This window comes from Ischnura elegans, chromosome 6 (assembly GCF_921293095.1).
Source record: "Ischnura elegans chromosome 6, ioIscEleg1.1, whole genome shotgun sequence".
NCBI classification, from domain to species: domain Eukaryota; kingdom Metazoa; phylum Arthropoda; class Insecta; order Odonata; family Coenagrionidae; genus Ischnura; species Ischnura elegans.
Window position 1 is genome coordinate 32,541,906 of NC_060251.1, and position 14,272 is coordinate 32,556,177.

General features: G+C 37.2%; 1 protein-coding gene across 1 annotated transcript; it reads left to right on the forward strand.

Annotated features, from left to right (window-relative positions):
• Positions 1-1,973: 1,973 nt before the first annotated feature.
• Positions 1,974-13,096, forward strand: LOC124160693. The gene is made up of 4 exons (XM_046536669.1): positions 1,974-2,328; positions 3,682-3,840; positions 12,441-12,595; positions 12,699-13,096. The coding sequence occupies exons 1-4, from the start codon at positions 2,284-2,286 to the stop codon at positions 12,979-12,981; spliced, it is 642 nt and encodes a 213-aa protein (XP_046392625.1). The 5' UTR covers positions 1,974-2,283; the 3' UTR covers positions 12,982-13,096.
• The last annotated feature ends 1,176 nt before the right edge of the window (positions 13,097-14,272 follow it).

Here is a 14,272-nt window from a genome sequence, read left to right on the forward strand (position 1 = left end):
AACTCGGTGAAACCTCACCACCTGCCAAACATCCTAGTAAGGACCCTTCAACACTTATGTAGATGTATATTTAGGAGTAAAATACTGTACAATTGCCTAAAACTAAAGTTTCACCATAAAGAGGTAACATATTCTTGATAAGCATTACATTTCAAGTCCAAAAAGAAACACTCTAAACGACTACCGCTGCGGCGCGCCGTTTACCTAGATTACCGGGGTTCTCCCAACGTTGCGTGAACGCAACACTTCCTTTATTCTTAAATAACTTAAAAACCACTTAGTCAAATTCACCCAAATTGTTGCAATGGCCTAGAATAAAAATGCATCATTGTATTTGTAGAGAGATATATTCATCGAGTGCCTCAGATTTAACATAATATGTAAACTTAGAAGATAGCCTAGAATAACGACTTACATATATATGAAAAGGTCATTGTAAAAACAAAAGTTATTACATTTCTTCCGTAGAAAAATTTATAACGTTTTGAAAAACATTCCACTACCTATGTTAAAAATACTAACTACTTATCAACAACAAATACGGAGAAAAAAAATTGCAAAGTTTGCGTTGCGTTCACGCAACGTTGGGAAGAAATGGGTTAAACCACGATGAGTGCATCGCATTCTCATACACTGACCACGAGGTTTATCCATACCCAATGGCATGGCATCTATGGTTGGAGGATTCTAGGCTGGCATCGTTGCACCTATCACTTGTTTAACAGAACTTCTTTATTCTTTGACCTTTCTAGTATGTATAGGTGAAGAGAATGCAATATTTTTTGGGTGATTAAGCGATGGAGGCCATTTTGAAAAAAGGGCTTTCAACAATCTAGTAAAAAACAATAATTATTAAAAACTGAAGAAACTCAAATAAACGAAACAGTTCGTTCTCGTTCAAGAGCGAGATAAATATGCAATTTTTTTCCAATAAAAGCCCAAAATTAAGGCATATCTGGTATGGAGAGGGAAAAGGGAAGAGTAATGGCAGAAAAAGTATCATTAATTAAGAATAAAAATATATAATAAGTTACTCTTGCGTATTTCACAGTGGTGTACGCCTGATAGCTAACAATAAAATCCTATTTGCCACGAAATAGGGAAGGAAATATGAAAACTAGAAAAAAAGCGAACTTATCCTACACAAAAGGAGATTCTCTTATTTATTTATGAGTTCATTCTGCGTTTCATTTACTTCGTTCTACAATTACGACCTTCAGAAGAATGAATGTATATATTTTGGAAACCAAGATGATATCCACGGATGAATTTAAGATTATTTAAAATTTAAGTCATTAAATCGCTCTTAATGGGTCAATTTCATCACATTATTCCGTTTCCACAAGTTCATTGCTTCCAGTCTTATATAGTGTGATCTTTCATTTATTACGCATTAAATAAGTGTCTCATATGCCCGTAAATCAATTATACTCCTGATACAAATACTTCAAATAACCTAAAAGTATTGAGTTGATATCGAAGCAAAACATTTATGGTTTCTTGATTAAATACGAAGGTAAGTAATAATGCTAGACAAATTTAGAACTAATTCTATAAAAGTGCGTAAATACAATCCCATCTACACTGTATCTCTCGTAGTCTACGGCTGAATGCCAAAATTTACGCCGAAAGCTAATCCCAGGTCGAGATTGGAACAACAGTGGTGGGAGTAATTTTACTTTCGATTTCCTTGTATCATTACGTAAATAAATTGAAATTACCCACCGAAAGGAAGAGATAATGTCCTAGAGCCGCTTTTTCCGTACATGATTTGCTTTACAGGTATCTTAACTCCCAATGACTGAATTACTTCCTACGTCCCTTTATCTCACCATTGGATCAATCGGGCCACCAAATGAAATCACAAACCTCGACAGAAGGCTCAATTACTGTTGCTAGGAAACAAGTGATATCAATGCGACAATTCACTTCTTTGCTTTTGTCAGTTTTTCGATAGAACTGCGGGAGAGCTACTGATGGCAGGAGCACAAAGCTCAATCTTATTCCATAAAAAAAAGCAAATTCTGAAAACATAGTAAGCCTTGTGTTCTCAGGGGAAACTATCGTTACCTCGATCGATCGGCAAATAACATCACGTGAATTTAACATTAGATGCCTAACTGAGGCTTTAAAATCAACGTTGACGGTTATGGTTTAGGGACTTCCTCGTCCTCCACGGGCGCTAGAGGCAGTTAAATTTAATGTGTGCTACCGTACTTAGACCAGAGAGTGTGTTTGAAATATTTACAGCGGAACGCGGAAGAAGAAAAGCCGGAAGTTGAAATGGAGAGGAATAAGAATGCACTGTTAAAGGAAGCAATTTCAGAGGTATGTTCAAAAGTATTCCATACGAAATAGGAGTAATCGTTCCAAAAATATATATGCCGCTATTTTCTTCTTAAAATTAAATTGAGTGGAATACCACCTGCCGTAAAATTTTTATTTAAGCTGACTTCTTACTTAATCTCATTTTTTTAAAATTCTGAATCCCGTCGCAATGCGTCCTAAGTCATCGCAACCAGTATGCCTTAAATTGTTACTTCTAAAATGTTTCTCAAGAAACATTCATAAAATATGAGCTCTTTAACTACATTTTTTATCTCCTTAACGCATATGTTATTTCTCGTTTGCTCTTAACCAACTCCTACTTAGTTATTGCTGACTTTTTTGCCTATCTTGCATCATTATGTCACTAAACTTTGAGGCATTATTTTTATTGTAATTTTTCAAAATCTTATTGCGGCCAAAAGTAAATGACATTTACTAAGTGATCACACATCTGTGTTTACATTATCAATGAGGTTCAATTCGCAAGCTTACTAGGTTTTTGCAAGTTAGTCTTGTGATGGATACATTGCTCACAAAATTTTAGCTATCCATAAAATGTAGGATGTGAGTTATTTGGATTCTTAAAACGGAAAACCAAAATAGTACCGTGTTTGCAAGGACCTTTTTTACTCCACTGGTTCGTTATGAGAATGCATTGGATGCGGAATCCCGATGTACGCAGTTAAATCATACGTATTAAATCCTTTAAATAATATCGAATTGAATCATAACCGTCCAAATCCCCCTCATATCAATGCTTGTAGAAATGTACAAGCATATAAACAACGTTCTCTCATTTATACTTAGTAACCACCTTGATTTGACTCTCATTACAAGAATATTTTTCATATAAATCAAGAAAATATTATGATGATGAGCAGATTTTTTGATAATATATTAAACCAGAAGTCGAAGTATTCCCTAGACTCATAGATGCATCGCTGTGACAATATATCAATATTAAAATTTTGGTTTTCAAACGCAATTTACGGGTAATACACAATGCACAATCCTTGTGGCGAAAAATGAGCAAGAAATTCACAAATCGCAATCATTATCAATTCTGTATCCCAAAGGATCACGCATGATGCATCACTTCTTAGCGATATTTTAGTGTGATTTATACATCTTGGGTGCACCAATGATTCGCACGCTTGAATTACTAAACGTCGGAGCACCTTCTTACTTAAAATACACCGCTCTATATTTATTTGTCCAAAAATACACACGCAGAAAATAAAAAGAATGCCTTAAAAACAAAAAAAAAGGAAATGATGCGACAGTAAATTCGGCACTTACATTGTACAAGGTAAACTTGACAAGCAGAGTCATGTAAATTCTCTCCGACTGAAGGTTCTTCACCAAATTGACTTGCACATGAAGGATCTTGAAAAGTTGGAGCAGACCCGAGGTCCGGACTACGGCTGGCTCTCTTCAAAGAGGACAAGATTACCACGCGATAAAAGACTATCGCGAGCCCAAGAGACAGAGCTGGAGGCCCTGCTTTTAAAGGTTAGCACTGAGTTCAGTATAGCATATGAACACATTGGCAACACGCATGTACAGATATAATGTAAGCATTGCATTCATCATCATCCAAATCTTCAAAATTTCTGCAAAAAACATGGCCTCTTTATTCTTTTTTTCTTCTCGCGTGCAGCATCTAACTCATGCTCTTCCCACTTAATTGCCTTTTTTTGCATGTTAATTTTTCATTTCATTTCACACGAATTTCACCTCAATCAAGAGATTATTACGAACACCTTAATTTCATCAGCATTGATGATCAAAACACCTAACATATAATTCTTCAAGTATTATCATGATGAGTGGTTTTTTACAATGGAGTTTTTTTTCTTATTGGTCTGGTAAATTTAGGCCGAGACACAGTGTTAGATACATTATAAAAATTATTATTGAATTCATGATGCAAGGCATCATACCCTAGTAATACGTCAATAATGGCAATGTGTCGTGCCGAAATTGGATGACCAATTGTTCGATTCTTGCTCGACGTAAATTTTGAAATGAAAACTTCGTAATGGCGCGTTGAGCACTATTGTAGATGGGTAAAAGACATTGCACTCGCGACACCGTCACCATTACCGCTACTACACATACGTATAGAGCACTTTTGTAGATGGGTAAAAGACATTGGACTCGCGTCATCTTCACCGCTACTACATATATGTATAATTGTGTATATTCTGCATATACACGGTATACTCGCTATATACACAGTACTTGTGGAGGGGTACAAACCATTAGACTCGCATCACCGTCACCAATCCATACTCGTGCAGCAGAGTGTACTCGATACAAGAATAGTGAAGGTTAGTACAATATAAATCAATTTATTTTTATACGTTCAATTTGAGTAGCTTATTGGACTGTTGTGCCATAAAATTAATTCATGAATGTGAAATGTTACGATTATATAATGTAGAAATATATAAAAGGAAACTCGTGGAGAAAAATTTTTGAAGTGAATAAGTCTTATGGCGCGTTATGCACTTTATTCAGATTGGTAAAAAACTCAGAATTCCCGTGACCGTCACCTCAAAATCGCCACCGCCTCGCTGTTAACGAAGGTGAGGGAAATAAAGAGAAAAAGAGTTTTGAATTTGCTCGTTCCTCATGTATGAAAATATATTCTGAAGCAGAAAGGATCGCTATGTTTACTGTTGACAATAGTCGATTTTTTCATAGCAATAGTTATAAAAATATTTTCTTGAATATCGGCTAGTAACTTGGCTTCTCCGAGTTTATATTCCTAATTCAGTTAGTAGCATAGGCTTCTTGTGCATTTTTTTAACATTAGTCAACGTCCAAATTTTTAAAATAAAAATTTTTCACTTCCAACGGCAGTCCCACGACTGCCATGTATTTTTCCCATAACAATTAATTACAACATTGTTTTTCTTTACCATTGCTTCTTTGAACGAAGGTCCACAGCGTAATCCCGATTATTTTTTGCAAAAAATGTGCACTATTAAAGAGTCAAACATTTTTTCCTATTGAAATACCAAGGGTAATTCCGACGGAACCTTTCGTAATTTGTCCAAATCGCATTTTATATCACTCCTAGACCAGAAGTCGGAAACCTTTTGAGACGGAAGAGCCAAATGCTATGTAACCAGCTGCCCATCTAAATTTTGACTGTGCTTTAATTTGACTACCAACAATATCTTTACTATAGAGCCGCATTATCCTTTCTCCTTCCGACGTTCATAGCTTTTTATCCTGCCTACAATATTTTTTGAGTTAATAAAAGTAAAATAATAAAACTATTATTTTTGCGCATCTGAAGGCCGCAATTTTAAATTGAAATAGCCGCAATTTGACGTCGTAAGACTCTCATGAGACTCGCGAACTGTAGGTTGCCGAGTCTCATGAGTTGCCTATCTTATTTATTCGCTATATACCTTGCTTATTCTTGAATAATTGTCTTCCTTTTCCGCATCAAGTGTCCAGACCCTCTTCCAGCGGTTCTCGGCAATAGGGCTCTATGAGTAGGTAGCGCGTAGGCGAAGTAGGCAAATTGTCTAAAAGGCTGCGTCCATGGAAATTCTTGAATGAATCGATATCAAGATGAAGGGGACCGAAGGAAGCCGCATGTGTTCACTCGACGGAGAGGGGAGGAAGGGAAGAAGTGAAGGTGATTTAATAATTGAGAACAAAATTGGAGGAGTTGGGGGGGAAGAAGAGGCTCCTAAATGGATTTCCTCCGCTTCTGAAAGCTCCGGAGGAGGAAAGAATTACGGAAAAAGACGGCGGCGGTCGAGAAAGGAAGGAGGAGAAGTGGCAGGGGGTGTTGGAAGGCCTTAGGGACCCTCTCAAAATGCGTCGGGATTTCTGAAGGAGGTGAAGGATGGCCTGAATGGCTGAATACGTAAAAATCAGCTCCTCCCGAGAAAAGTTTGCGCCAGAAGAAACCACAGGTCGTAACCAAAGGGTTATTTAAGGATACAGTCTCCACCGTAATTTGGTGGAAATATTTGATATTTGGCATGATCAAAAGTTCAACTGATTCAAGCGAGATATAGTGGAAGTTCGGCATATGGAAATCTACATCTACATACTACCCCGCCCATAAAGGCGCGTGGCTGGGGGGTGTTAGAATACCAGCCGTGTACATAAAGGAAAATAAATGCTCAGACAAAATTACGACTAACATTTACTAAAGCCCCTTATTATTCGGAGGAAAAACGAATTCCCATTACTATCCGTTCGGCAAAATGTCTCTCTCAATTTATCGCTTTTGTAGGACCTGGAAATAAAGTGGTTCTCCAAGATGATGCTCTCCGCGTTGCTTTTAAAGATATCTATTCCAATTTTTCAAGTAATCTAAGCCTGGCGCGCAGTCTCAGAGTCTCTAGCGGCTCCTAGCCTAATTCGCTCAAGGTACGTTAGTTAGAGTGTCTCGGTAAGAATAACTAGATTTTGATGAAAATAAGACCACATGATCTTTGAAAGATTAATTAAGACGCAATTTAAACGATCCAAAGAAAAAAAGGATGCCGTTTTTGAGATATTTGAAGGTACATTTAGGATAATTTTACATGGGCTCTTATGGAGAAATACGGTTTTTTTCTACCAACGAAGCTGTTTGTATCGAGATGTTGTTGATACAGCATCCATTAGAAGAAATCTTTTGTCGAAAATAAAAATATGTACGGAAAAGTTTAAGCCCATGATAAAATAAAAAAGGTATTTGTGAAAAACTACCTGAAACTGGCCAGGCGGCTGGGAATCCCTGGTACCAACATCACAAAACGAAAACCACTACACAGAATTAGTCTAAATTACGCAAAAATATTCAGTTTACCGGCTTTTACGTACATATAACACATATTTTGTTTATAAATTAAAAGGCAAAAGTTTACAAAAAAAGTGGAAATAACTATAACTAGTCAAGTTTGTTTTTGCTTAACTTATAAGAAACACCAATCTGAACGAGATATAGTTAAATCGTTTACCCTGTTCCGACCCGCCATCCCGTTCCGCCCCGGATTCCCCTATATTTATTTAGAGTTAACCACTTATATTGTAAATGTGTAGTCAAAAGTGTCGTCACTAGGTCAGTGTACAAAGTTTGGAAACAGTGTTGAAACTAGTCAAGTTGACAACTGTAAATACCATTAACAAATCCGTTTTGACGTTCGCATTGTGCTGAGGAGCAAAATTGAATTCACATTTCATTCCTAATAATGTTTTCTTTTGTTTAAATTTTTTATCGTCTCGTTTGTGTAAATAATAGGAAGCCCGAGAACATTTGACTTCATCCGATTTCGCTGAAGTACCTCAACGTTTTTGAATAATCGCATAGCTCTCCGTTGAATTTTATATTGTTCATGGATTAAGTCGTTCTGCCCCGGATCCCATATGCTCGCAGTTGTAACCAAAGGGTTCTTAAAACAGGCAGATTACGGCGTAATTCGGTGGAAATGTTTCATATTTAGTATACTGAAATGCTCAATTGATTCAGGCGTGATATAGTGGAAGTTCGACATATTGAAACGAAAGGTAGTTGCACTTCTCCACAATTCATTACTGCGTACGACGCGTTTCGGCTCAGATAGCCATCGTTCGGTACAACCTGGTTTTGTGAGTACTTGTCACTTTCCGCATTGAAGGAGATATGAAGTGAAACAATTTGCACTTTCCACATAAAAATGTATTGCACTAGAGTCGACATGTTTCGACATGTTTCGACATTATCATTTCGACACATGACATTATCAAGACTGCGAAACATGTCGACTCTAGTGTAATAAATTTTTATATGGAAAGTGCAAAGTGTTTCACTTCATATCTCATAATGGATCTCCACAAAGTATCTGCCTCATCCATCCAATTCACTTTCCGCATTGATTCCAACCAACCAAGGTTTCGGCACATAAAGCTATTTTCACCCATTTTCCAACTGGATCGATTGGAATAAATAAGTTAGGAATAGACAACTACTTGTCACTGTGTAAAATATGACTGGGTTATCATTAGGGAAGATAACGGCAGAATATCCTGAGGCCTTTCATTTATACCCACACTATTCATGGTAGAATAGCAGAAATACACAAAGATCTGTTCCAAAAACTATTTTTAATGGTGTCGACTGACAGTTTCCAAGGCTACAGCGTCATGATCGAGACAGATATGGCGTTATAGCCGTTGAAACTTATGAACAGCATTAAAAAGGTTTGTGGAACAATATTTAGTGTTTTTCTTTTGTTCTACCATGTCTATTACCTCGTTTCACCATGGAATGACGAAATTCATTGTCTAGATGCACTTCGCAAGCCGCCATAATGGGCATGTGGCGGAAGATGTTAGGACAGGTGCCTTTTACAATGAAACCGGGCGCGTTGGAGATCTCTGACTAGTGAATCCCACCTATCACTAATATAAGTCCATTATTGCATGGGGAAAAGAAATTCATAAACTTATCCTTTTTGAAAAATATCTCCCTTATTTTATCGATTCCATCCGACCTAAAGACATTGTGATGTTCCACGATAATGCTCTCCGTGTCGCTCTCAAAGATATCTGTTCTGAATTTTTCGAGTAATTCAAGCCTCGCTCACATCCTCCAAGTACTAGTGGCTCAATTATTAATAAAGATAACGGCTTACTAGCCCGATGTGTGCCCTTACAGAGTCACCCGCAAGTGCATGATGTGGGAAAATGGCATATATGAAAAACTATTTGCCTTGCCTGATATATGTTTTTTTCAGATCATATACAAGGCAAATAATTTTATTCCGAATTTCAAAGAAGTTTTAAAAACATATGACTTGAAGTCGTAACTTGAAATGATTTCTGGTAGGCAGTTGTACGTTGAGTAGGATTACGTAAATAGTCCTTTTTGCGGGATGATATCTGAGTGCTGACTGATCTGTTCATAAAAATTTCCCGGAGATAATTAAGGATTCTCTCTCTAAAAATATTAAAAATAAGAGCACCGAGTAGATATTTTTTTCGGTTACTAAGATTTAGCCAACCTATGCTGATTTTGTAATGTGATACATGAAATATCCTCTCTCAAATATAGAGTACATCTGGTAGTATATACAAAATACACCAGATTTTAATGCAACAATACTCCAGAAATAGTGTAAAAACCTAATGATCATGCACAAAATTTATGCCAAACATGGCATGAACAATATTATGAATATACGAATGATAAAATATGTAAATACCGTTTTACAATGTCCTCGCATAAAATCAGGGTATTTTCACTTGTCTAGGACTGACCTTATCCAATAATCTCCGACCTCTTTAGACAGTCTTAAACGTTCGCATCAAAATATTCACGAAAAAACGCCAATTTCTGAGGCACCGACGCAAAACTAGGCAAAATCAATACGGTACCTCACCTCGCATTCATCGGTTTGGGGTCCGTGGTATGAACGAGGGAATGCAGGTGTTTCGAACGCGGAGTGGAATTACAAAAAAAGGAAAGCTCAGTAGCGGAAATATCTGCCTGAAAAATGTTATTTTTTTAACCTGTATTTCTTCTCGAAAAATCCGAGAAAGCAAGGGGAATGGCCGCATGTTCCAGGAGCGGAGCCACTACTACACGTTTAGTGTCACCGGATATTAATTTTTCCGCGCCGAATACAAGGAGGGAGATAGACCAGGAACAAACCATCCATCGCTGAGATACAGCGCAGTTGTTTCAACGATCAACCCCAGGGGACATCGAGGGTGTTTTATTTTTTGGGTTGACAACTAGGGTCATTTTTCACCACCTGCTACCCAGTTTTAGGATAAAATGTCAAGCGTCCCGACAATTCCAAATGACAAAAACGTCGCGATCAAGCGAACTTTCAACATACCCTACGTGAGAGCAGGTCACCAAGTTACCTACCGTATGTTTGGCTAGAATTCAAGAAAAAATGTTGTTCCGTTATTCTTGGTCATCAATTATGACAAGGGTGAGATATATAAATAAAGCTCTTACAAATACATTTTAATTTTAGAGCTATGTTTGCACAAATAATGTTAAAGTAAAGAAAATTTAGTCTCTATTTATACATTATTTCAACTAAAAATCGTACAACGAAATAATTGCGAGTGAGCCGTGACAACATGAAAGTATAAAACTATCATTGAAGCTTACTTCCATAAGCTTAGACTTTGGGTCAACCAGATTTACCAACTTATAAAATGACGAAAATGATAACTATTTAGAGGATAGGCCATCTGACGAAACCAACGAAGTGTATTTACAAAGTGATTTCACATATCATGGGTCACATAGAACGGTGGCTCCATCGTTTTTTAGGAGTACATGAGTGCTACCATTTCCTTCCACTCCTCTTCCAGTCACATACATTATTTTCTCTACCATAAAATCAAGCACATATTGCGAAATTTTTGCAGGGGAATATTTACGCATACTGGCACGGCATCAAGTAAGGATCCGCGCGTTCCGATGGGTTTTACTTCAAGAGAAGGGGAACTTGTTAGCATAATTGGTGGAAGTATACACATTGGCAAAAATTGAATCATTCCGTTTCGAATCCAAAACAAAGACAATGAATTTTTCTTTGAGGATCTCCCCCTTTATAGCATCCATATAGTATTTAATGCTGAAGATAAAATAGCGACGACCACCATTTTAAAGGCAGGAAACTCGGAAAATTGCTTCCTAACTAAGGGAGGTGACGTAAGCCCTAAGTCACTGGCGTGAATGATATACTTCTTTTTACCTTCAAGTGATTCTCATGTCTATCCATTTATTTCCTTTAACCGTTGATCGGAAAGCACCCGGTGCACTTTGAAAGATTTTATCTCGGCAATTTGAAGGTGGAACGACGGCACGGGTAATCCTGAACGAACGCTCTCTCGTGACTGACAAGCTATGCTCGCTGGATCAAAAAAGGACATACTCGTACAGTCAATATGGTGGATTCAAATGTACAAAAACATTTCAATTATCTCATCCAGTCAGGGAGCAAACTTCATATGAAAGGATTCAAATATTATCAGACCGTTTTCTTACTTCGACTGTACGATATTTATATAATTCAGTGTGAAGCCAATGGGTTCAAGTGATTTTGTTTTGTTAGGTTCAGAAATCAGGAAAAGAAAACAAACGAGATTCACTAGATTTTTAGTAGCACCTTTGATTTTCCACTCGATGCCAGCACAGCACAGAGACTCAATCGTATCTCTTGGCCACTTAGTTTTTGAATTTTTCTTCTACCGAAATCTCTACCTAACTCTGTCTAGAAATCTCATGCCTAGTATCCCTTGGCTCGGCATCATATATGATACGTTAAAAGCAAAATTTTATATTTCATCCTCAGATTTTCAGCGTGATTAGATAAAATAGTAATGACCAAAGGCACACAGTCAGTGGCGCAGCCGAGGGGGAGTTCCCGGGGGGTCCGGACCACCCCGAAATATATGAAAATGCTATGACTTTGCTTCATAAAATAAAAAAAAAACAAAAATATTGAAAAACCATGAATGTACTAAATATTTCTATGAAAAATAAAGTTTTCTCTATTAAGAAAAGTATTAAAATTAGTTTAAAAGCCTCTATTTTGAACCCTGTTTTTCAAATATTTTCCCCCGATTTTGGACCTCCCCCCTCCGAACTAAATCCCTGGCTACCCCACTGGGCATACTCCGTAGAGAATTTCGGCGGTTTAAAGTTTCGATGTTGAAGTTTTTTCGGGTTTCCCACCGGATGAGGTTCTCCATCTCTGCCGACGTTTCGATTGTCGTCCATCGTCATCAGGGCTTTGCTATCCATTCCATCGTCGTCAGGGCTTAGCAAAGCCCTGATGACGCTGGACGACACGGCCATAGAAACGTCAGCAGAGATGGAAAACCTCATCCGGTGGGAAACCCGAAACAACTTCAACATCATCATACGCCGGGAAGACCTCAGATCTTTCTTCGGCTTAAAGTTTCGTTTATTCTGCTGGGAACGTTATCAGGAAGAGCTGAAAAAAGATGTTTTCTCTTTTTTATGTAGGTGAACTGATATTACTTGTGCTTTATGGTCATCTGTTTCATTGGTCTGTGGGTATCTGTTCCAGATTTCTTCATCACCTTTATTTTAACATACTAAGTACTACAAATTTTCCCCACAGCTCAATACAGGGGATTGGTCAGTGTCCTTGGAAAGGCTGGAGTTGACTCTGAAGGACAGTAGAACGCAAGGCTTGCCTCCCGAAGATGTTCCTGCTATGTATAAAGGAATACTTGCGCAAATAATTGATGAGCAGCTAATCAGCGCCGCTATAAGGTATTTAAATATTCAATGCCTTAAATGTGCTTAATTTTTATAAATTCACATGATTTTATTATTCACTTGATTTTATTACTATTATTATTGCTTATTCTTCTAGGGAGGCGACAAAGGGGAGGAGCAAGAAGGAGGATCGGAGGTCGTCCGTGGACCAAGGCGGTGGGCGCAGCGTTGGCAGCCGAAGGCGTCTGTCATACCCGTGGGCAGCGGTCAAGTGGACGGCCGAGTCACCCGAATCAGTCATCCAGACTGTCTCACACAGAGTCCGGCCGGATACTGTGCCCGCCCCAACCGAAAACTTCGAGGCGCGCCTCAAACTCAAGGCGAAAGACGAAGAAGCTGCGGAAATTGTGTTTTCCGGTCCAGCTGTGATCGGAAATTGATTGATGTTCAACAAATAACCACTTTTATTCTTGTTTCAAGTCTAGTTATATATTGAGTGGAAGCTGTCACTGCAATTTGGAAAATACTAATTATTATTTTTTGTTCATTTGATGAGTCTGTTGAAGTTATTCGGAATGTATTATATTTATTATCATAGTTTTCTAATAGTGAAAGCAAGCTAAATTTCTATTTCTGAAAAATTCTTTAGACCGTAAAGGTCCACGATGATAAAGGTGTATTTTTATATCTTATTTTTACGACCTATAAGAAATTATGGCAAAGTTTTAAAAAAATATTTAAAATTATTATCAATACTTCACGGTTATTATTGATTCATATATCCATGACTTCCATGATTTTGAGCATCATCACTCTAAATGTAATTAATATGTACTCATGATAGTATTTCCACAAAGTAGTGACTGAAAAAGTCATGGAACTTCGTACAAATCCTAGTTACCTACTACGCACATACCCAGGTGGTAAAAATAGGTCTATGGTAAAGACATGGTTGATTTCCTTGGTAGTGTCTTTTAGCCAACAAAAAGAAAATTGTGTCGGTAGATGAAAAAATATTATACACCCGGTGTTGTCCATATATTGATCGATTCGCCGTAGACATCCATAGAATATTAATACAATCCCTAATTTCTACGATACTCACTCCTACACCTCCTAAAGTCTGAATGAATTCCACGCCCCAGCGGGATTTTCAATTCTTATTACGATTTGTAACTGCTGATTTTATTATTAGAATTGCTGCATTTATCCTTTTCACTTTGAAGGAGCGGAAAGGAACCTTTATTTTTTTATAATTAATTTTTTCAGGCGTGACTCTATAGAATCTACTTGACCTAATGAAAAGTAAAGAAAACTTGGATGTGGAAAATGGAAAAAGTGGAATCACAAAGCTTTCTTTACTTTTCATTATGCCTATATTTTTTGACCGGGAGGAATTTCCTTCAACGAATTACTTTTCGATAGAGTAAGTTTAGAAAAACCACCAATGTATTTTCAATTAATTTCTTAAAATATTATTGTCAATGTCGATTAAAATTATTTGTAGACAATTTCCAATGCCTTTTATGCGCTCAAATGATTTTTTGCTAATGAACGTCAACTTTACCTTCGACAGAATATTTCAGAACAAAATCATTGAAGACTTTTTTTTTTGACCGGAAGGGATTTCCTTCAAAGAAAGAATAATTTTCGATATGCTAACTTTAGAAATGCCAACAATAATTTTTATTTTTATTTATTAAAATATGATTGTTGATTAAAATATATTTG